Source organism: Ramularia collo-cygni (genome assembly GCF_900074925.1).
Source record: "Ramularia collo-cygni strain URUG2 genome assembly, contig: RCC_scaffold05, whole genome shotgun sequence".
NCBI classification, from domain to species: domain Eukaryota; kingdom Fungi; phylum Ascomycota; class Dothideomycetes; order Mycosphaerellales; family Mycosphaerellaceae; genus Ramularia; species Ramularia collo-cygni.
In genome coordinates this window covers 497,117-516,141 of record NW_019716259.1, presented here as the reverse complement: position 1 = coordinate 516,141, position 19,025 = coordinate 497,117, and the positions used below count along the sequence as shown (strand labels likewise).

The window sequence follows — 19,025 nt, the reverse complement described above, 5'->3', positions numbered from 1 at the left end:
AATTGCTGGCCAATTGAAAACTTCACTCACGACATTCACGACGTCTACGGCTGATATCAAACCCATCGTTCTCGAGCTCTCCATACTCATCTTCACAAAACCATCGAACTCACAAACAATGTCTTTCAAACAAGACTTCGAGCACAACCTCAACAACGACATGCAGGGTGATGGGCAACCGGGTCGTGCACCTACTGAGTTGGAAGACGTGGAATTGGACGACAAGAAGGCCGCCTTCCCTCATGAGGAGATCAACGACAGCAAGGAACAACCACCTCGCTTCTCCACTCTCTATGGCGTCGCTTCCGCTCCCAAGAAACCATCTATGCCATCGCCTCCACCACCACCGCCACCACCACCTGCTCCTGTAGCAACATACGAAGACGACTACCACCGTGAATACTACGGCTCACCACCACGGAGTCGCAAGTCCGGTGTGACAATCCCCATGCCACTCTTCATTGTCCTCGCAATCACCTTTGCCGTCATGAGCACCATCATCTTCGCCTACACCGTCATCGGTCTCTACAACAACGCTCCATCTCGCGTCTTTCCATGGGCGGGTCCTGGCTCGGCGACTGCGGTCTGCAACCCTGTCGGACAACAACCAGCGATCAACTTTTCTCCAAAATTTGTGATGCCTCAGGCTGGTAAAGCGGTGGTACCTGAAGCTTCTTTCGAGACGGTCACTGTGTCAGCCACACCGTCGACGGTTACTATCTCTGCGACGCCGTCTACTTCGACTGTCTCTGCGACGCCATCCACTGTGACGGTTTCCAACAGCTCGACTTCCAGCTCATCCACTGTGGACCCATCAGTCGCTGCATCAGCCATACTCGGTGTTCTCGGCGGCTTGGGTACGACATCTGCGACTGGATCAACCGCCATCGTGACGGTCAAGCCCACGCAAAGCACAGTCACCAGCGTCGCGCTCGTGACCAAAGATCCATCCGGCAACATCATCTCTGACAGCATGGTGACACTCACGTCCACCACTGTCGTTCCGCCTTCAATCACGTCACGGGCTGAAGCATCAACACTGGCTGCGGTCACTTCTGCATCTCCCACTACGGGTTGGTCCGCGGTTTCCTCGGCGTTGGAGAGTGCTGCGTAAGCTAGCGGCTCTTCAACTTAGATTTGTGTGTATACCGTGGGTGGAAAAGTACAATTCTGTATGAAAGACTAGTCAAAGTATAAGAAGTTCGAGCTTCGTTCTCTACTCATCGTGATCGTTCCTCATTCATTGTGAATCCCTTTCTAAGGTCTTACACGCGTAAGTAACCTCAGAACATCTTCTACAGCCATTGTATTCTTCAAGATCCATTCTCTTTCAAACATTGATCCACAGCGCGAGCCAAGGCAATAAGCTCTTCGTCATGATAGTTTCTGGCAACGAGTTGAATTGCCATAGGTGCGCCATGAACTTCTTCAGCCTTGTCTTTCAGGGTGTTAGTCTTTGCCTTGGAGGTATTCAAATTCAACATAACAAAGACTCACAGGTTCGAACCTTGTCAGATCTTGCGAGCTCATCAACATCAACAGCCTTATCGGCTTTACCAGTCGGAATGATTACTGCAGCATACTTTGACCTCAATCTCAGCAACCACGTCCCATAAGCATGCGTATAAAGGAACTCACCTCGAGCAAACTCCACACCGTGGTATAATGAGGTAGACCAAATGTATCATGCGGGACAGCAGTCGTTTGAGCACCCGCACAAAGAACCACATCAACATCATTCTCCACCCATTGTTTGTGCCACGCAGCTTTATACTCTTGAGCTGCAACATTAATGTCCCAAAGATCGTCCAATGTGTAATCTGTTGGCTTTGCCTTCATGATGTCCATGGTACGCAGTAGAGACCGAATTATTGGCTCACCGCTTGCTAAGATATGTTGTAAAGGCATCTTGGAGTTGTCGAGAGAGAAATAGTCGTTCGCAATCTTGAAGCCCGTCATCAAAGAAGGGGTGTTTGATAGCGGAACGAGTTCGAAACCTCCTGCAGTAAGCGTTTTTGCGGCGTTTTCCAACGCTCTGAGAACTGGAGGCTGGAGTGGAAGTTCTGGATCCTCTATGAAATAGCCTATCCGCTTTCTCACTGGTGCTGCGTTTGCAACTTCCGCACGCCAGGGGTATCCGATGCATGTAGGATCGCGATTCCAGGGTTTGGAATTTAGTACGGCTTCCGTGAAGGCGACCAAGTCTTCGAATGTGTTTGCCAATGGACCTGCAATGGCGGAGAAACAAGGAGAACCTTTTCTACCTCCACCCGAGGCTTGTTTGCCTGTTGGGATACGATGAGTGGTAGGCTTGAAACCATATGTCCCATTGCATAGAGCAGGGATTCGGACGGAGCCTGCTATGTCGGTACCCACGCCCAGAACGGAGCCGCGGAGGGCGATGAGAGCTCCTTCGCCGCCTGAACTACCTACAAGATTGTCAGATAATTCTTGATAGGTGTCGATTAAGATGGTATGATACCTCCAGCCCCGAGACTCAGTCGATGAGGGTTCAGTACCTGAGTGTATCAGCATGCTACTACCATGATCAGAGAAAGTTTACACTCACCCTCCCAAAGACATTGTTCTCCGAGTCTGCTGACATCATGGTGACTGGAATGTTCGTCTTGCAATATCTTTGGAATACGTCAGCGTATCCCACAAAACTCATCAGAGCCGGAATGGTATTCCAACATACAAAATGGCCCCAAGATCCAGCAGGATATCCACAAGGAAGCTATTTTCCTCGGCAACAGGCCTATCCAAGAAAGAGACCATCCCAACGCATGAAGGATGATTCTTAACATTAAAGCACTCCTTGAGACTGACTGGTACGCCATGTAGAGGTCCCACAGGTTTTCCAGTCTGCTGATAAATCTGATCGAGCCATTCTCCTCGCTCAATAGCATCATTGAAGAACGTCTCTGTGAGACAACTGGTCAGTTGCTGAGCAATAGCGGCACGCTTACAAAAAGCAGTTGCGACTGATTTCGCTTTGAGAGAGCCAGACTGAACTGCCTTTGCCAAGGTAATTGCGTTGTATTTCTCCGTGATTTCCAGCTCCTCTGAGCTCAGCAAGCCACAGCGGCTCGGGACGTCCAGCACATTATCATCTGAGTCCATTGATCCTGTAAGGTACTCTGATGGAAGACGCCATTCTAAGGGGATCTTTTCGTACAATTCTGCTCGTTTCTTTGCGGCACGCTCTTCCCATGGCTGAGTCATATTTACTGTCAAGCAGGTATGTGATGTGAAGTCGAGAGGATCGCGATATCTTGAGTCCTGGGCGTGAGCGAGCGTGTCCAGTAGTATTGTCAGATGTAGTTCGCATGACCTCGGTTTGCTCTTCGGCTATTGGAACGGCAGAGGATGGAGGATTATGAGCTCTAGCTCCGATGTTTGGTTACCGATCGGCCGACCAAGGTCCCTTGCTGAACTCATGGTCATACTCGGAGTCATCGGCTTCTGGTTTTGGAGAGAAGTCTTGGGACAACACGTTAATGACACGCTACCGAACCTAAAGTCAAGTGAATTGAGCGATGTGAGTCCGCATATGAATCGAAACATCTCCTAGTTCAGAGCACCGCTGCGAACGGCTTTTTGCGGGGCTACGGAATTAATCTGCTGTGGGAGCTAGTGCCTTTTGGTGCATGTAAACCGTCTTCTCATTTTTGCCATTGCGCTTGAGCGCTCAATCATGAAGATCGATCAGAAGCACAAAGAACTGCGGCATCGACGAGTATGTATCTTCTGTCAGGCATCAAGAACGAGTGGGTTGCATCGCTTGCCACATCAAGTGTTGGTTATCGGATCGGGTCAGACTAGACAGGGGTAACATTACCCCTGTTCGTTCGCTACACGGCGCCTTCACGAAGCGGAGCTTCATACCCTATAATCCTGAACGGAAGGATGCAATTTGTGAAAGTATCCGGAAATCAAAGCCGTCCAAACCCCCGGACCGCCAGAAGAAATATATCGCGCTGCTGTAAAGGCAGTATACTATACCATACCGGTGAGGTGAAAAGCATGCCTCATCAATGCAACTTTCAGCCCCTTCGACCATTCATGTGGGCTGTAATGAATCGGTAGTGGATCGGTAGTGTGGTATCACAACGCTAAGAGCCGTCGTGCATGATATCTACACATCAATCTTGTCAAGACTCGTGCGGCTGAGGAACTCCAGCTGGAACCACTTAATTGGACGGACCTCTTTCCTTTCCCTTTCCTCATCGTTTCCGTTGCGCCATGAAGGAGAGGTTTGCTCTCCTCCTGTTCCTAACAGCAGGATTAATTCATCCCGCGTTGACGCAGGAAACGGCGGGAAATGGGGCCAACTCATCCATACCGATCTGGAGTCTGACGACCGAGGTCAATGCTTTCAGCTCAAATCTATGTGGAGCCACATTTGAGGATACGAATGCAGTCAGAAATTCCAGGTACAGCTCTAGCAAATACCTACTTGCTAACGACCTTCCAGACCGGCATCACTTACATAAATCCTAATGTACTGCAAGGTCCTCAGCCAGGGCAGGAGAATACATCCGGCAAGACGCTTCAATCGGGACTGGCCGTCACCATACAAGATTCAAGCGGCTCGAGCAATACGTCCAACTCGACATCTAGTAGCTACGGTCTCTGGTACAACACGAATGGTGCCAACTACTCTGGGAACTTCGCGCTGGGCTATGATGTACGTTGTGTGCATCTCAACAGATTTCAGCAGAGCTTGCTAACGGATCTTCTTGAACCAGGTATGCGCTCTGATAGGATTCTCACTAAACTACAACTCCAAGCTAAGAGGGTATGTTATAGTCATAGCTTATAGTATTCAATCTTCTCGCTGATGTGAAAGTAGACAGGAAGATGATGGAACTTGCTCTTCGGCACTGGATTCAACATGCATATCAGATATAAAAGCCGTGACTCAACAATGGGCTGATTGGCTGACCACACCAAACACAATTGGACCTGGTCAGTTATCTCATAAGTAAAAGCCACATCATTCCCTGACAAGATGGGTAGGGACCAACCTCACCAATTCTACCTTGCCTACACTATGCAACACCTTGGCCGCTAGTGTCAAGGACAACTTTCCAGCATCGTGCTCTTACTTCTTCCAAGACTCGTTCGTCACTATCACTCCTGAAGGGTATGTGCCCTACTGACATGTTGTAGCGGCCTGGATGGACTAGGCTGGGCCCTGACGAGCAATGGGAACAACGACGCCTACGACACAATTCTGGACAACAACTGTACGATCAATGGAACATGGCAGAGAGCCGTGACTTTATACGGCAACAATTCACGGTCGATTTATACCGCTTGGGCTCAAACCATCACTCCCGTCTTATTCGCCTTCATGCCAGGTTAGTTCTCGCGGGATGAGTGAGGGAGGATGTAACTGACTGGGAGCTTCCTAGTCGCGGATTCTTCAGCCACCACACGAATCTCGAGTAGCGTGGCCGAATTGAGTTGTTTGCGCATCAACAACATCAAGGAAGGGAGCTACAAACCTCCCAGTCTCCCCGAACCTACACCTATAGCCTACAACACCACCGAAACCGCACTTCCTCAACCAACAGATTCCGGCCAGGGGTCATCAGAACAAAGTCTTACCGGGGGTGCCATAGCAGGTATAGCAATAGGGGCCGTTGCAGGTGTTGCGGCGATTGCTGGTGGGTTATTCTTCTGGCTGTGGCGAAAGAGAAAGGCTCGGAGAAATATTACGGCTGGTGAAAATGGGACGAGTCAGGAGCAACCAGCTCGCGAAAAGGCAGAACTTCCAGGTGAAAGCCACAGGCATGAGCTGGCGGGACCTGGACCGAGAGAGTTGGAAGGGAGAGATGCAAGGCATCAATTACCTGCGACGGAAGAGGAGGGAGGGAGGGATAATCGGCAGTGGCTGGATGGCTTTGAGATATCAAAGGATAAAACTGAGAATCAAGGGCCTGTAGAATTACCGTAGCAAGTTATGAGAGGTATCATAACTTCGATGCAAGAGGTCGATTTGAATCGTGATGATCATCTATCTTGTGGAGGACGAATACATCCAAGTCTATTATCAGTGATAGCCTTCGCTTGAATCAGGCATAGAAGGACAAAAAGATCAGGGGAAATACTGCCAGGCGTAGGYGTGATGAGCTTCCGTAGCAAATTATGAGAGTTACTACAACATGATGCAGAAGTCCGATTGAATCGCTCTGCTCATTCCGTGAGACTGCATACCCCTATCCTCCCAAGCACCCACCATTCAACCATCAACAGGAATCTCAGCATACCACCTCAATCCATTATAATCACGTTGTCGACGCAACTTCGATCCCACAGCCCGTATCCCCTCATCAAGACAATCACCCATCTTCCCCACCATCCCTCTAACTTTCTCTAAAAGTTCTTCCTCCCCGGGCGGATCATCGCGTGCGGCCTCGAGTAACTTACTCGTAAGATCCGCCCTCAGATCCTCGAGCGTGGAAAAGTCTTCATAATCCACCACTTCATCGAGATCATCACCGAAGATTAAAGCAAGTTTCGTCCATTCATGTGCAGTTCCGTAAATTTTTATAAAGTCCACGAGGGTTTCGTATTTTTTCATGTATGCTCGATTGGATCTGCTCATCTCTGAAAGTAATTCCAGGATTGATGTTGCGAGGAGATTCATGTCGTTGTTGTGGGACTCTTTGGATTGTAGGGTGGGTGTAAGAAGCCATAGTCGCCATTCGAAGGTGTCGGGTAATGTTGCCGGGGAGCGGTTCTTGTCTCGTCGCCATTCAGGCGTGCGGAGCTTTTCAACCTTGTTGAGCATTTCTGTCAGAAGAGGCTTGATGTTCTGATGCCACAAGCCAAGGTTCTTCGACGTCCAAGCGAGTGGCTTCAAATTGTCGACAAAGGAAATCCAGGAAATGTTTTCCGATATGCCACCATTGAAGGGCAGCATGAGATCAAATTGTTGCAGCACCGCTCTCTGGATATGATCGACAGTGAGGCCGTTGGGTCCAGTAGTAGATGGTTCTTTCAGTAGCATTGATATCGGCTTTGATCTGTATGTTAAAATCTGCTGAGCGCTACCTCCCCAAAGGGCCATCCAGTGCGATCCATCGTTCGAGCGTCGCAGATCCGCGTCTTCCGAAACGATCTTGTTCATTGCTGAGATGTCAGAAGGTGGTTGAAGGACGACTGTCAAGATTTGAAGCCAGAGATCAAGCACAGATGCGGGAATGTATTCCGGCCACTTCATCAAGTCGACCAGAAATTGCAAATGCGCGGGTGCAGATGGAAGCGACTCTGGTAGAAGAGTTACTCCATGCTTCTTCATGAACATTTGCWTCCAACGACCATTGACTTCGCAGCTCTTCCAAAACGTGGGCATAAGGATCCGATCAAAGAGCTGTTGTCGGATGCTCTTATCGGCCTGCTCAACAGCCGAGATCATGTATGACAGTATCGGGGGCAGATCACCCCATCGAAGCCCATACAGTTCTGGGAGGTTGTCTGAACTGTAGGACATCCACTCTTCCTCGCTCAATGGTATTCGCTCGTTGATCCCAGACATGACAGGTACCAGATGTGTTTCGAAAGCGGCAACGATTTCATCACAAAGATCCTTGTCTTGACTTTTGGTAAGGATGCCAACAAGGCTTTCCATCACGCAAACCCGAATGTCAATGTGCGATGTGCTGGCCAGGAGACCGATCAAGATCGAGGTTGCAAAAGAGTCGTCAATGAACATCGTGCCAGAGATGAGCTGTGAGAGGAGCTTCACCGTCGTCACCTTGATCCGGGGAGAATTCTGGTCCGAGGTTTTATCTTTGTAGGCGGAAAGTCTTCTCTGCATGGCACCGCTCAAACTTTGAAGGAACTGCTCAGCGATTTGTTTTGGAAGAGCACTTAGCAACCCTCTGTTCAGTATCAAACGTTGCCAAGAGGAATCATCAGGCCGGCCAAGAACGAGTTCCTGAATCATATCAAGGGCCATCTGAGGTCTGTCCCCTTTGATCAATACTCGAAGCAGCTTCAGAGCATGGTCCGGTGACCGATCTTTGCTGGCTGTCGAGGCTTCAATCAACGACCTTGCCAGACGTAAGAGCAGCGTGGGTGGGAAATCTTTTGAAAGACGCATCATGGCACCCCACGCGAAAAGGTGAGTGTGCTTGGGATCCTCCCTCTCAAGAAAGTCCCCATCAAGAAAGAGTGAAGGGAATCTTGTTTCTTCTTTGGATGGAAACTTTGTAGATAGTATTCCTGGGGACAGCTTGTTTGCCTCACTGACATGAAGTATAGCAGCAGCAGCAACAGCTTCCCGTGTTGCAGGTGACATTACTGTTCGTGGATTTCTCCACCTCGACCAGAAATATTGCAGTACATGACAGCGTGTCTCCGAGAAGCTATCTATGAAGGGTCCAGAGTGAATCGTCTTGTCAGCGCTCCGAAACGCATTAAGCATCGCATCGATCCTTGCAGGTTCTAGCCTGCGACTAGATTTGATCTCAAGGTGTTTTGTACTACCCTCCGGACTCCATTCAGTGTGTTGCTCGTCGTCTTCAACTGCAGGTAAGCAAGGAGGAGGGGGTTGAGCTGGTTCTTCCTCCCACGGTCCGTCCACTTTGGCTTCCTCGAGGGAATCTGAAAATATTCTGGACCAGAATACGTGCGCCTCCAGATCAGACATTCGCGTTGCAGATAGAGGTCCTATGGCATATTCCCATGCCGCGAGAGCTGAATCTTGACGGTTCTGGCTCAAGTAGACGTACTTGGTCAGCGCGCCCTGCCAACTCTCCACGAAAGCTCCAATGGCGCYGGCATCATCATCGGAAGACGGCTGGGGTGTCATGGCAATGTCTGCAGGAACAAAGACGACTGCTTTTGCTCGCGAAGTTAGATAAGGAAGATCTGGAGCTGATTTGCATTGGCTGAGATCGACCGGTACGATGCACTCGAGTGGTAGACCTTTGGGGTATGGCTCGTCGAGCGTCATCGTAGCAGGAACATGCTTTCTGCGATATTGTACCCAGAAGTCATTCCGGTCTTTGGCAAGAGTGTCCAAGAAGCGAAGTGTTGCCGGACGCGGATCAACCAGGACCGGCAATACTGAGTTGCTGTTCATCGGAGGACCTCCAAGGGTGTGGAATTCCAGGCTCGCATTATCGTCGTGTAATCCTAATACTTCCAAACTCTTGCACGTCGCGAGGGTGTCTCGCCAAACAGTGTCAAAAACTTCGTCGTCTGACAGCCGCAACGTGTCCTGCAAGACATTGACACTCTCATACCTTTTACCAACAGCGGCACTCATCATTCCAAGAACGATATGCCAATGGTAAGACTTGAAGCCTGGTTCTCGCTGTGCTTGGCATGCCGTTTCAAAGCACTCGGTGATGATGGTGTTTGCTTTCTGCACATCAAAAGCTACCTGATCCCGAGTGAGTAGGGCACAGTCATGCCGCGTATCAGGAAATCCACGTAGTAATCCGAGAGACTCATTCGAAGTCAAGACTGGCCCTTGGAATATCTCCATCGCCGTAAGCGGATCTTTGATATACTTTCTCGTCCACAACAACGTCTGACGGAAGAGCTCAATACATTGCGATGCGGCAGCTATCTCAAGCGCGAGCGATATGTATGAAGCACGACTGGTCTGCTCACGAGCTTGACTGGCTTTCTTCTTGTGCTCTTCCACCCCAGCAGTGGCCAATTCGAGCAAGTTTGGCTCATGTTGGGATAGCCTCACCATCAAGAGAACGCGTTCAGTCTGGCGCCGTTCTGGCTTGTAGTTTTCGTGGAGATTCTCTGCATTGATTGCGAGCAGTCGTCGAAGAATTTGCAGTGCTTCCGGCCGGGGAAGTGCGAGCAGTAATGGTGAGTCCCATTGTATTTGCTTGAGCTCACTGTCGACATTGAGATCGCACCGTGAAGCCATACGAAGAAGTCGAAGACGCAATGCACTCGGCACACATTTGACCAATTTGAGCCATTCACTAGGCAACGTTAGATTCCCCTTTGGTGCAAGACGCAGGAAAATGACCAGCGAATCTTCCAGCAGGTCGGGACTTCGTCCCCAGTGCTTTACCAGGCAGATGCCCGGACAATTAAAGAGWTCTTGCAATGACATGCGTTTGGGTATGTGGCGCTGTGCAAAATTGACGTATGCCAGTGTAGCCCTGACAATTGTCTCCGGCAAACATTTCCGTCGTGACAGTCTCCGAAATAAAGGAGTCGCCAACTCCGAAAGGATGACTTTGGCGTCTCCTTTGAGCTCTTTCCTTCCGGAGAGAAGCTCAAGAGCTTCCAGGGCGAAGAGATTGTTGGCGGTCAGATTGGCATCCCGGGGAGAGGCAGCATCGTTTGAGCAGGTGTCCAATAGAGCACGAACTTTCTCCATGTCTACATCGACCGAAGGATTTTGGAGCTCCAGGAGACATCTCGATCGGAACAGGGCAGTCCGAGCGAAGAAGGCCGATTCTCCATTTTTGACGTCTTCGATCCCAGACTTGCCATCCACTGCCGACAAGATCAGCTCCTGCGAGCAGGCCGAGAAGATGCGATTGTAGATGCTTGATAGTGGCCGTCCATCGGTCTCGAGATTGCCTCGAGAAGCAGCGGTATCGCGGAGTGCATTGTACAGCTCATCCACGAATGCCACTCTGTCGGTGGTATTTACTTTTGCTGTCGCAGAGCGGCGAATCTCATTGCAGAAGCGCTTCACGTCGAGAACCGAGGCCGTCGCGAGATAATCAATGACTCCAGCAGTTCCACCGACGGTACCCCAGATGTCTTTGACTCGTCGAGTGCGGAAGAGCTTTCCAAAACGTGTAATGGAAGCCTGTCTTACAGTCTGTGAGTTCTGGAAAGCAAGGCCTTGAAGAATGGCTTCAACATCTCCGCCGGCGGACAACCAGGCAACATAGACGCGAGGCGGCAAGGACTCGCTGTCAACTCTGGCCAATAGATCCTTGGTCACCGCTTCATTGCCCAACTGTGTAGCTTGAGTTCGGAGGTAGTTTGCAAKGGCTGTTGGGTCGGCGGCGAGAAGGAAGGAATTGTCCATGGTGGGGGAAGTTCCAACGCTCAGATTGAGTCAAGGATAGCAGACTGATGTGGGTTCGTATGTAGAGTACCTTAGACGTTGGCGGTGGAAGCAAACAAGCAGGCAAAGCAAAGCATACCGCCGGTGACTCCATGCAGCTTACCGCAGCCTGCAGGTGGCGAAGAATCCTTTCGGATTCACATCACACGCGCATCGAAAGTGAAAGGATGGCCACTTTTACATCCGAATCTTCTTGAACCTACACGATATGAATAGAGATTGTAACCAGAAGCATCGTATTGTCTGTCTGTTGATGGATGAGGATGGAGTGAGTGGTGGTGGAGTGGCATCCGACGTTGCCAGCCTCATCTCCGACATCGCTTTGGCTTACATAAGTCTAGGGCTGCCTTACCTTAGGTATGGAGGTCGCTGCTTCCAGGTCTCCTCTTCTACCTTACCTACCTACAGTACCTTCCATTCATCCACCAACACCATGCCGTCTCACATTATTGATTGGCAGATGTCGCGTACACACGGCAGTTTCCCATCAAAATGAGCGAGACATCACGTTCCTTGCATGGAGATTCCACCCAACGACAATGCCTGGACTTTCAATACCACTCCATTTGATTAATCCCGGTCGTAATAGTGCACCCACATGCCTGCTCTGGCAAATGCAAACGCCCACTGACCACCAAGTGGCGGATCTTCACATGAATGTGACCGCGTCCACCCATATTCCTCGGGAGTTTCCTCGTGGTGCCTCCAATCATAAAAATCGGTGTCATCCTCCGAAGGACCAGGATATCCATTTTTCCAACCCAAGACCTGCAAAGACCATCCATCCGCTCCAGGAATTGCGATGAAACCATGTCCTCGTCGATTTCCCATCGAGACCCCAAAGAACTGCTCGAGTGCTTGAATGATGTACGACCCATGGGCCCGTTCTCCTCCCCAGATCTTCATCGGGCATACCACAATCGCACGCCCAACGTTTCCAACGAATTTCCCATCCCTGACTTTATGAGAAAGGGACGGTATCTCGCGAAGGTTCTTCAAGATCATCTCCATGAGCTCCTGCGCCTTTGATGCGTCAGGCACAGCCCGCGCTCGGTTGTCCTTCACTCTCTGCTCATGAGTGGGATCCTCGACTGCTCTGACGTCCGCAGCGTGATCAATTGCCGAGATGTGAGCTGCGAAACATGTGCGATTACTCAGCTCGACGAACACGCACACGCAGGTTCGGCATCCTGTCGAACCCAGGGCTGTGATGTTCCTTTCACCATCCACTGTGCCAGGTATTGTGTAATGACCTCCCTGGCTTTGGTCAATGTGCCAATATTCTCTTAGTTCTCGCGGTTCTTGAGGTGAATTGTCAACATGCTTGCTGCCTTCTGTCATTCTTCGTCACTTTCACCGGCTGATGTTGGGCTGTGCAGGTCACGAAACGACAACTCTACTTATGGACAACCTTTCGATTGCTACGTCGAAAACTAATGCTTGTTGGACGTCTTCTGAACGATGGTCTCGCTGCTTCTCGAAGGCAACAGTCGACGCTGCAAACTTCCTGACCCGATCTGGACCCTATGTCCGCGGCCGCTATGAATGAATTGATACAGCCCATTCTGGACGTGTGATCAAGATCTCCTTCGAATCAAAAGCGTTGTGGGACAGGAGTCTCTCCCTCATGCTGCCCATAGATGTGTTGGAGATTCACTGCACGTCTGCGTCTAATTCGCCTTCACCAATTCCCGCAGCCATCAGAAATCGTGCCGTCTTCACGTATACCAGAGTGCCTTCTGCATGGCTTTGTGGGTGGGCGATCATGCATAGATCTACAGGCTCTCTGCGGGGTGTGTACCCTGTAAGATGACGGACGGGGAAACTTGAGCATACAGACCGGCTAAATACAAGTCTGGGGTAGACATGACGGAGCAATATATGGGACGGATATACCGAATAGATTGCTTTCAAATCCAGCAGCTTGCTTCCTGGTATTGACATTTCAACGGTGGTCAGCGATGCATCACAAGATTGGCCTTGCTACCGCTGCGGTGGCCTTCATTTCGTCAAGTTCCGCAACCTTGGACACTGCWGCTTTAGCAACCCGCTACTTTGGAAACGATTCACCATGGTATCGCGACAGGATCCCATACTTTGAGATTTCCGACCCGAGCATTCAAGACGTCTACTATTACCGCTGGGGAGTCTATCGTGCTCATCAACGAGATATCGGACAGAGAGGATACGTCAGCACCGAATTCCTCGACGATGTCGGTTGGCAGCTTGAGCCTTGGGCGACTTTGAACGATGCCACGGGCTTTCACATCGGAGAAGGCCGTTGGTTGCGCGACCGACGCTATACAGACGACTACATTCGACACATGTACAATGGCGGCAACGACAGGCACTTTACAGATTACATGGCCGACTCGGTCTGGCAGAGATATCTGGTCGATGGGGACGTTACTAGTATTACTACGCATCTGCAGGCAATGATTGATCTTTACGAACAGTGGGACGATGCGTTTGATGCTGATAAGGGCCTTTACTGGCGAGAGCCGCTCGCTGATGCCACAGAATACACCATCTCCAGCATCGATGCTTCTGGCGGAGAAGATGGCTTTACTGGTGGCTACGCTTTCAGACCTACCATCAACTCCTACATGTGGGCCAATGCTCTTGCGATTGCCAATGTCGCCGATCTTGTAGGAGAGAGCTCGACGGCGGGCATCTTCAGAGAACGGGCTTCTACGTTGAAGACTAGATTCCAAACCGACATCTGGAATACCAGTGAGTACATGCGTTTTTCTACAAACTTCATCGACGCTGATCAATCAAGCTCTCGAGCACTTCATCGATAGACATCAGCGTAGCAACGAATTTGTTCAATATTATCAGCCTATCCGTGGCAGAGAGCTAGCTGGTCGTGAGTTCTTCTACCTTTCCGTCTACCTGTCTCAATACTAACACAGTCTACGCTATCAAGTCGTTCCTTGGATGTTCGGGATGCCAGACAACAACTCGAAGTATAATGCAGCTTGGAAGCACATTCTTGATACAAGCCAACTCAGGGGCCTCAATGGTATGCGTACTGTCGAGCCATCCTACCAGTACTATATGCGTCAGTATCGATATGAAGGTACCAATCGGGAATGCCAATGGAATGTATGTTGTTCGGCTTTCGACTGCAAAATATGCTTTAAGATGCTGATGATCACTCAGGGACCAGTCTGGCCATATCAAGTGACTCAGGTCCTGTATGTGTTCAACGTCCAGATTACCCGGGATAGTTCACTAACGACTCTCCAGTCTAGGAATGGCAAACCTCCTCAACAACTACAACCAAACCATCATCTCCAAAACCGACTACCTACGCGAACTCCGTTCATACACCAGAATTCATTCCAACAGCGGTAAACTCAACTTAGAGGAAAACTACGAACCCGACAAATCCGGCCCAATTGTAGGTCTCGCTCGATCACCCCATTACTTCCACTCAGGCTACAACGACCTCATCATCACAGGTCTTGTAGGAATCCGACCACGTAGCGATAACACCTTGGAAATCCACCCTATGATTCCTTCAAACTCCAACATCTCCTACTTTCGTCTGCAAGACGTCAGTTATCATGGGAGGAATGTTGCCGTACAATGGGACGCCAGTGGGACTCGCTATGGTCAAGGCGTAGGGTTGAAAGTCGAGATTGATGGGGTAGTGGTGGCTTCTTCTGCAACCCTCTCGAGATTGACGGCTCCCATTGCGAAGAGAGCTGCTCCAGCTATCAATAGAAGTCTTATTGCCAAGTCTGTACAGTTGGGCGATGAATATCCGCGCGGATCAGCTTCTAGCGGACAGGATGCTGGTAAAATAGCCGACGCCATCGATGGGAGAGTTTGGTTCTGTAAGTCTATCCTACATTGATATAGGCGGCGAGAATCACTAACCAGTTCAGACCCCGAGCTTCCAAACGGTTGGGACTCCAATACAACATCCACCGAGTCAACGCAGTGGTATAATGTGGATTTTGGCCAAGCGACTCTGCTCGTTGGATGTGAATTGGCGTTTTTCGTCGATGATGATGGTGGCGATTACGCTCTACCTCTTTCTTACGATATCTTGCGATTTGACGAGAGTGGTGAATGGGTTAAAATTGTCGGTTTCGGGGAATCACGGTTGGTTGCTAATGGTATTACTGACGTTTCTTGGGATGGTGTGATTACGAACCAGCTGAGAGTTTCTTTTCGGCAGCCTGCTGGGAAGAGAGTTCGTCTTGTGGAGATTAAGGCGTTTTGAATAGTCTTCGATGGGTCTTGAATAGTAGTCTAATTCTGATGCTGAGACCAGTTTCGAGGTTAGAAACCCAACATGGACAAAATGTATACTTTTCCCATCTATCATTGTACCAATCTCCCACAAAGAATCCTAATCTCCAACAAAAAGATCTAATTAAAAACAACAGTCTTCTGCCCATTCAAAAACAACCTCTTCTCACTCCACCACTTAACAGCAGCAGCCAAAGTCTGCGTCTCAACACTAGTCCCCTCATCCACCAACTCTTTCGCATTCATACTATGATCCACCCTCGAAATCCGCTGTTCAATAATCGGTCCCTCATCCAAATCCGCCGTAACGAAATGTGCAGTCGCCCCAATAATTTTGACACCCCGATCATAAGCCTGATGATACGGTTTCGCGCCTTTGAAGGAGGGTAGGAAGGAGTGGTGGATGTTGATGATTTTCCCACTCATTGCTTCGCAGAGTTTAGGGGATAGGACTTGCATGTATCGGGCCAGGACGATGAGGTCGATGCGGYGTTCCTTTACGAGGTCTAGAATTTGGGATTCTTGCTGGGTTTTGGTGTCTTTTGTGACGGGAAGATGGTGGAAATCTACATCGTAGCTCTTGGCTAGGGATGCGAATTCCGTGTGGTTGGACACTATCAGGGGGATTTCAATGTTGAGTTGTTGCGTCTTTTGGCGGAAAAGTAGATCATTGAGACAGTGTCCGATTTTGGAGACCATGATTAAAACTCTGGGTTTGTGGGATTTGGCCACAATATTCACATTGTCGAACTGCAAATCTTGTCCGAGTGCTTGGAATGGTTCGTGGAGATGTTCCGTCGACTCGGCGTGCCCGAAATGAACGCGCATGAAGAATTTTTTGCGCTCGAGGTCGGAGAATTGTTGGAGGTCCATGACGTTGAGATTGTGCTCTTTTAAAAGTCCCGTCACTGCGTGGATGATACCGGGTTTGTCCGGGCAGGAGAGGGTGAGGATGTGATCCGTCGAGGACATGTTGGTGGTGGTGGTGGTGGACTTGTTGTTGGGCTTTGTTGCGAAGCGAGATGTTTGTTGGTGGATGATTCTCAATGGCTGGATGCGAGGAATGACAATAGAAGGTGCGACGGAGCGGAGAGTTGAAGATAGCAGTGGAGACCGAGTGAAGATTCCGAGGGATGCCATGGAAATCCTCCTCGATTGGAATGGTCAAGGTTGCACTGAAATCTTGCTTGGTTTGTCTGTCTCTGAGGTGACTGACTGACTGGGCCTTTGTTTGTTTCTCGCCGCGACCGCTGCCAAGCCGTTTGGAAAAGTTTTCGAGACGCCGAGAACGGCGAATCCGGGACAATACCAGTCATGAAAGTTGTAGCTGTTGCATTCGACTTCCATCGCGACCACTCAGACATGAGCAGTGCTATGAACGGTACGGCAGCGTGTGACATGAGCTGGAATCATTCACTCACCACTTGCCTGGCCTGTTTGTTGGCGGCCAGATTAGGCAGGTACTGATGCCTATCTGGCCCGATGCGGTCTAGTGTGAGCAATCGGCGGAGCCGAATGGCGAGCGCCGAACGGCATCAATGCGATAGTGAGGGGGTGGAAGGCATGTCTTCAAAATACCAAAGCGATCGCTGCTTGACCTAACTCACATGGACTTGTTCAGTCTACCAACCAATGGCAACATCAATCACCACAAGCCACGAATTTCAAATACGGCTTTGATGAATGTGTGATGACTTGTCGTCCTCAGCTTCGACCGCCTCGCTGGAGTTTCAACACTTTGCGATCTCTCTAACGGCCTTCACACCCGCAGGTTTTGTGTGATTTACTTGTTTCTCCAAGTTGATTGCGGGAGCATTCCCAGACTCTACCTCGCCAGATACAATTAACGCTGATGGCGGAGACTGGATGCTCATTGTCCTCTACGAATAGATGAGTTTCCAGAATTGGCGGTGTCTGCGAAGAATGACCTTCACTGTGGTCATCCAATGCTGGCAGCTTCCCCATCGGAATGATCGAGGCGTTGGGAAAGGACTCAGATCTGATTGTGGAAGACAAAGCATGTCTTTCCCGGTACACTAACCGTCCTGATGGACCGGGTATCATGAGCTTTAACGTGATCTTCTACAGTGTATGTTTGCTGGTTGGCCAAGCCATCCAAAGGACTCCAAGATTAGTTAGATTCGCGAGCGTGAAGGAACAAGAACATTTTCTAGTAACGTTACGGAAAGATGGATCATGAATAACCCGAACGGAGCAGGTTTTCGCACCAATCCTAGTCGTGCTCTCCCTGGTCTGCCTGTCTTGGGAAATGATCGACTGCATCTTTCGCAGCCTAAATTCGTCTCGGCACTTGGCGAGCTCCGCCATGACATGGGGTACCTACGCAGTACAGCAATCATGCACATCCTGGACACGACTGCCGATGTGGAGATGGTCAACTCTGTCTGATGCAACCCCATGGAGCCGCATGCTGAATCACTCTATATATACTTCCATGTCCGCAACCGTCTCGACTGCTAGTCACTTCCCACAGATCCAACATGCGTTTGAACTCTTTCCTCTGCTCGGCGAGCCTTTTGGCAACGGCATTATCCATACCAACAACAACAACAAGTCCTCGACAGGACTCGGATTCCAAAGTTGGATACCTACTCACAACATTCCCTCTTGAAGATGAGGCGATTTACATGTATCTGTCTCAAGGAAATGACCCTCACTCATGGGATCAGCTCACCACAAACGGAACAGCTCAAGGCGGAGCAATTCTTCGCAGCACAGTCGGCAGTAAAGGAGTACGGGATAGCTTTTTGATTCCTGCAGTCGACGGATCGAAATTCTGGCTCATAGCCACCGATCTGCAAGTCAATGCTTTCAAGGAGGATTTCAATGAGGCTACGCGATTTGGAAGTCGTTCCATTGTTGTCTGGGAGTCCAATGATCTTGTCAACTGGGGTGAACCGACTTTGACACCTCCGATTATCGATGAGACGGCTGGCAATGCTTGGGCTCCGKAAGCTTACTGGGATGATGAGATTCAGGCATACATTGTCGTGTTTGCCTCCCGATTCTGGCCGGTTGAAGACGTAGACCGCGAAGGACCGCAGCCTCCTAATAAGCTCATGTACGTGACGACGAATGACTTTGTGAGCTTTTCCGAGCAGGAGGAGTACTTCTATCCTGGATATCCCGTCATTGATACCACATTTTTAYATGCCCCAGAGGAGGGCGCTCGAGTCTGGTACCGCTGGGTCAAGGATGAAAGAGACTACCTGATCTATCAGGAGAGGTCAGAAACCGGCATCCTAGGAACCTTCAGCAGAGTTGGCGGAGCGCCAGAGGATGAGCGTATTGAGTTTGCGAGTCAATACAACAACAATGAAGGTCCTTTGATCTTTAGAGATAATGTGAGTAATGCCTTCGAGAAATTGGACTTGTATTGACAGGATGAACAGGTCGATGCTGGTCTTTACCACCTTTGGATTGACGAGAACGACATGCAAACATACATTCCTTCGACTGCACGTACTCTGAATGATATGCAAGCCTGGACGGCAGAACCATTGGCAGGCTTCCCTAACAAGATTAAGCACGGCCATGTTTTTGCTGTGAATCAGAAGCAGTACGATGCTATTGCCGCAAAGTACCCTTCTATCCCTGCCTCTGAGCATTAGCCGATAGAATTGAATGAAAAAGAACCTCATTGTCTGACTTGCTGAAAGTG

General features: G+C 49.8%; 8 protein-coding genes; 4 read left to right on the top strand and 4 right to left on the bottom strand.

The window, feature by feature from the left end:
* Window positions 1-118: 118 nt before the first annotated feature.
* On the top strand, window positions 119-1,114 carry RCC_03923 (uncharacterized protein; the record flags this gene model as incomplete). The annotated part of the gene is made up of 1 exon (XM_023769206.1): window positions 119-1,114. The coding sequence occupies one exon, from the start codon at window positions 119-121 to the stop codon at window positions 1,112-1,114; it is 996 nt and encodes a 331-aa protein (XP_023624974.1).
* Window positions 1,115-1,313: 199 nt separating this feature from the next.
* On the bottom strand, window positions 1,314-3,225 carry RCC_03922 (related to amidases; the record flags this gene model as incomplete). XM_023769205.1 has 6 exons in its annotated part: window positions 1,314-1,438; window positions 1,498-1,582; window positions 1,639-2,429; window positions 2,483-2,519; window positions 2,570-2,636; window positions 2,699-3,225. The coding sequence occupies 6 exons, from the start codon at window positions 3,223-3,225 to the stop codon at window positions 1,314-1,316; spliced, it is 1,632 nt and encodes a 543-aa protein (XP_023624973.1).
* A 1,020-nt stretch (window positions 3,226-4,245) lies between these two features.
* On the top strand, window positions 4,246-5,965 carry RCC_03921 (uncharacterized protein; the record flags this gene model as incomplete). XM_023769204.1 has 7 exons in its annotated part: window positions 4,246-4,422; window positions 4,478-4,690; window positions 4,752-4,801; window positions 4,856-4,971; window positions 5,023-5,125; window positions 5,176-5,366; window positions 5,421-5,965. 7 exons carry the CDS (start codon window positions 4,246-4,248, stop codon window positions 5,963-5,965), a joined length of 1,395 nt encoding a protein of 464 aa, XP_023624972.1.
* A 285-nt stretch (window positions 5,966-6,250) lies between these two features.
* On the bottom strand, window positions 6,251-11,038 carry RCC_03920 (uncharacterized protein; the record flags this gene model as incomplete). The annotated part of the gene is made up of 1 exon (XM_023769203.1): window positions 6,251-11,038. The coding sequence occupies one exon, from the start codon at window positions 11,036-11,038 to the stop codon at window positions 6,251-6,253; it is 4,788 nt and encodes a 1,595-aa protein (XP_023624971.1).
* Window positions 11,039-11,647: 609 nt separating this feature from the next.
* RCC_03919 (uncharacterized protein) lies at window positions 11,648-12,418 on the bottom strand (the record flags this gene model as incomplete). The annotated part of the gene is made up of 1 exon (XM_023769202.1): window positions 11,648-12,418. One exon carries the CDS (start codon window positions 12,416-12,418, stop codon window positions 11,648-11,650), a length of 771 nt encoding a protein of 256 aa, XP_023624970.1.
* Window positions 12,419-13,038: 620 nt separating this feature from the next.
* On the top strand, window positions 13,039-15,314 carry RCC_03918 (uncharacterized protein; the record flags this gene model as incomplete). 2 transcript variants are annotated; one of them, XM_023769200.1, is made up of 6 exons in its annotated part: window positions 13,039-13,810; window positions 13,860-13,946; window positions 14,007-14,185; window positions 14,243-14,277; window positions 14,330-14,922; window positions 14,974-15,314. In XM_023769200.1, 6 exons carry the CDS (start codon window positions 13,039-13,041, stop codon window positions 15,312-15,314), a joined length of 2,007 nt encoding a protein of 668 aa, XP_023624968.1. The 2 variants fall into 2 exon arrangements, with proteins under 2 accessions (XP_023624968.1, XP_023624969.1); XM_023769201.1 differs by lacking the exon at window positions 14,974-15,314 and having other exon boundaries at window positions 14,330-14,483; window positions 14,545-14,553.
* Window positions 15,315-15,463: 149 nt separating this feature from the next.
* RCC_03915 (probable Formyltetrahydrofolate deformylase) lies at window positions 15,464-16,315 on the bottom strand (the record flags this gene model as incomplete). Its single annotated transcript, XM_023769199.1, has 1 exon — window positions 15,464-16,315. One exon carries the CDS (start codon window positions 16,313-16,315, stop codon window positions 15,464-15,466), a length of 852 nt encoding a protein of 283 aa, XP_023624967.1.
* Window positions 16,316-17,844: 1,529 nt separating this feature from the next.
* RCC_03914 (related to putative arabinase) lies at window positions 17,845-18,975 on the top strand (the record flags this gene model as incomplete). XM_023769198.1 has 2 exons in its annotated part: window positions 17,845-18,708; window positions 18,757-18,975. 2 exons carry the CDS (start codon window positions 17,845-17,847, stop codon window positions 18,973-18,975), a joined length of 1,083 nt encoding a protein of 360 aa, XP_023624966.1.
* Window positions 18,976-19,025: the final 50 nt, after the last annotated feature.